The sequence below is a fragment of the Octodon degus genome, unplaced genomic scaffold (assembly GCF_000260255.1).
Source record: "Octodon degus isolate 3935 unplaced genomic scaffold, OctDeg1.0 scaffold00029, whole genome shotgun sequence".
Classification (NCBI taxonomy): Eukaryota; Metazoa; Chordata; class Mammalia; order Rodentia; family Octodontidae; genus Octodon; species Octodon degus.
The window spans coordinates 6,194,368-6,197,083 of record NW_004524605.1 but is presented as its reverse complement, the minus strand read 5'-3'; the positions used below and the strand labels follow the sequence as shown (position 1 = coordinate 6,197,083).

Here is a 2,716-nt window from a genome sequence, read left to right as displayed (position 1 = left end):
ATTTCTAGTAACCCTCTTGTGGTAGAAGGCCCAGGGGCTCAATCCCCAGTACCGTAAAATAAAATCCAGTTGCTTTACCAACTGAATCAAGTTTTCTGGAAGTGGAACTTCTCCAAGTATAATTTTCATGAGTGAGCTGGGGTGGGACCCACTGGACTATAATTTATTAGCTGGGCTAGCATAGCTAGTGGTGACTTTTTTTTCTTTCTTTCTTTCTTTTTTTTAAATCTCCTGATCAGTAGTGGCTTTTTACATTTAATACTTCACGGAAAAGAAGGCTCCAATAAAGATGGCACTCTCTGAGCACCTGCACTAGTGTTCTCTTTTTCACTGGGTGCTGTAACTCCAGCGTATCCTACTTATTAAAAACTTGGATACTAGCCTTCCTTTTCCTCTGTGTATCACACCACCTGTGTGGCAGAACCTCTGCATTATCTGCTTTCCTAAAGAGAGAGGTCTAAGAATTTTGGCATGTATTGAGCTTGCGCTTGCCACGGAAGCGCTTATGCTATTGAGCCATCTCCCCGGCCCCTTGAGAGAAATTTTTAAAAGGCTTATTAGGAGTTTAAGATTTTTAGCCGGCAGAAAGCATACATTTTCAAAGGATTTGATAGTTTTGTCTTTGGTGCTGGCGATGGACCCAGCGCCTCAGCGCCGGCTAACGACACAAGGTACCGCTGAGCTACACTCCCAGAAAGTTTTTTTTTTTTTTTAATTAAAGAACCCTCTTAATCCAATTTTAAGGATGTATCGACTGCTGAGGTCAAACTTAAGTCTACGGAATATTAATGTAACTAAGCAACCTGAACAACCAATCACACAAGACTTCCTTCGAGGTCTCCTCGTGCAAGTCGTCCCTCCTTAGTGACAGCAGCCATCCCTCTAGGTCTCAGCTTGAGCAGCTGATGTTCTCCGGACACATCCAGGACACAAGCGAGACACCTCCGTCTCAGTTTCCCTTAGAAGAGCCGCAGTCACAAAGCTATCAAAACGTGCAGCTCTAACCCCTCTCGGGCTAAAATCGAGCGCAAGCTCGTTCCAGGGCGCCAGCCGCCCGCCCTCTCCCGCTTCCCGGCGGGATCCGCGCAGAGCCCACCTGAGGTGGCTTCCGCTTCTTCTCACTTTCCCTTCCGGGTCGGGACCCCGCCGGGACCCGGCTCTGGCATCTGGGCGGGCGTCCGGTCCTGCGTACTAGGTCGCGCGCGGCGCGCTGCCGCCCGGCCGTTGCCATGGTAGCCGGGGGCGGGGCCTGACGCGCCGTGAGGGTGGTGTTGCGTTGCGCGGCTCCGGGCCAGCGGGGACGCAGGATGGGCTGAGGTGGCCGCGGCGGCGAGGACAGGGCGCGACGCCGGGCCGGCTTCTCAGACTTTGCCTTTGAGGAGAGGGTGGGGCTGAGGCTCTCCTAGCTCCCGGGCCTTCGGGCTTCCCTGAGCGAGCGTGGCGGGAAGGGGGCGAGGGGAGCCCGGCGCGCGGGAGTGGGGGCGCCTCGGTGCGGACGGGGGTGACGAGGCAGTAGGGTGGTTTCCTACCTTCCGGCGAGGGTGTGAGTCTGAAGCCCCCCGGATGGCGGTTCCCAAAGCCATGGCTCTGTGGGTTTTTGTTTTTTTTTTCCCCTTATATTTGAAAGCAGGGTTGGTTGGGTGTATGGGTTATACAGTTTGAAAAGAACTGAGTGTAAATGTTTAACCGTTCCCATTTTGTTTCTTTGTTCGTAGGAAATAGAAGTCAGGCTTGGAAATGGAGATGTATGAAACTCTTGGAAAAGTGGGAGAGGGAAGTTATGGCACAGTCATGAAATGTAAACATAAGAGTACCGGGCAGATAGTGGCCATTAAGATATTCTACGAGAAGCCGGAAAAATCTGTCAACAAAATTGCAACGAGAGAAATAAAGTTTCTAAAGGTTGGCTTCTTTTGCCTTAATTGCTCTGTCAATTAAAAGAAACATTGGTATGGAATAAAAAGTGCATAAAAGAATGTCCCTCAACACCTATCCTAACACGTGTAATAGACAAATCCTAATTGTATATATTTTATAATGTACACTGATGTAAAATACATGCTTCTTTGTAACAAAGAAGCAACATTCTTTGGCAATATTGTTTAATCATAAATTCCCAAGGGGTGGGGGATAGCTCAGAGAATAAGCATTTGCCTGGCAAGGGCAAGGGTTTGCGTTCAATCCTCAGTTCCCCAAAAAGAAAAAAAACCCCATAATGCTTAATATGAAAGTCTGCTTTGTGCAAAGCATTGTACTAAGACTATAGAGTTTGAAAATGGGTCTTTCTTAAACATTTTATAACAGAAAAATAGGGTATATGCCATTGTGCCCAACTTTACAGATTGTATAGTAGATGACAATACAAAACCTGATTAAAAAAAGGGGGGGCAGGGAGATGGCTCAGCGGAATAAGCGCTTCCCTGGCAAGCGCAAGGGCCTGAGTTCAATCACCAGTTCCGCAGGAAAAAAACAAAACAAAACCCGATACTCTTAGCCAAACGTTCCAGGATGTTTCCGTCTTGTCATATGCTTGCATCATCAACGTGCCCATTTTATAGGGGACAGAGAACACTGAGATACTTTTGGGAGAACTACAGTGAGGCATAATGAATTTATTTAATGAGGTGTAATGGATGCCAGGTGATTTGATAGTCCTATTGGCTAGGGAAGGTTTCTTTAAGATATGGGATATGACTTCAGCTTTATTTTTTTAAAT

The 2,716-nt window shown here is 47.5% G+C and overlaps 2 protein-coding genes across 3 annotated transcripts in view; one reads left to right on the top strand and one right to left on the bottom strand.

Annotated features, from left to right (window-relative positions):
- Positions 1–2,716, bottom strand: part of Ube2b (ubiquitin conjugating enzyme E2 B) — a 43,188-nt gene that overhangs the window by 18,572 nt on the left and 21,900 nt on the right. The gene's annotated exons all lie outside the window — the stretch shown is intronic.
- Cdkl3 (cyclin dependent kinase like 3) overlaps positions 1,273–2,716 on the top strand; it is a 76,073-nt gene continuing 74,629 nt past the window's right edge. For both annotated transcript variants that reach the window (XM_023713081.1, XM_023713082.1), the window contains exons 1-2: positions 1,273–1,385; positions 1,716–1,902. In XM_023713081.1, the coding sequence (XP_023568849.1) occupies positions 1,738–1,902 (165 nt within the window). In that variant the 5' untranslated portion in view covers positions 1,273–1,385; positions 1,716–1,737. The remainder of the gene's footprint in view (positions 1,386–1,715; positions 1,903–2,716) is intronic.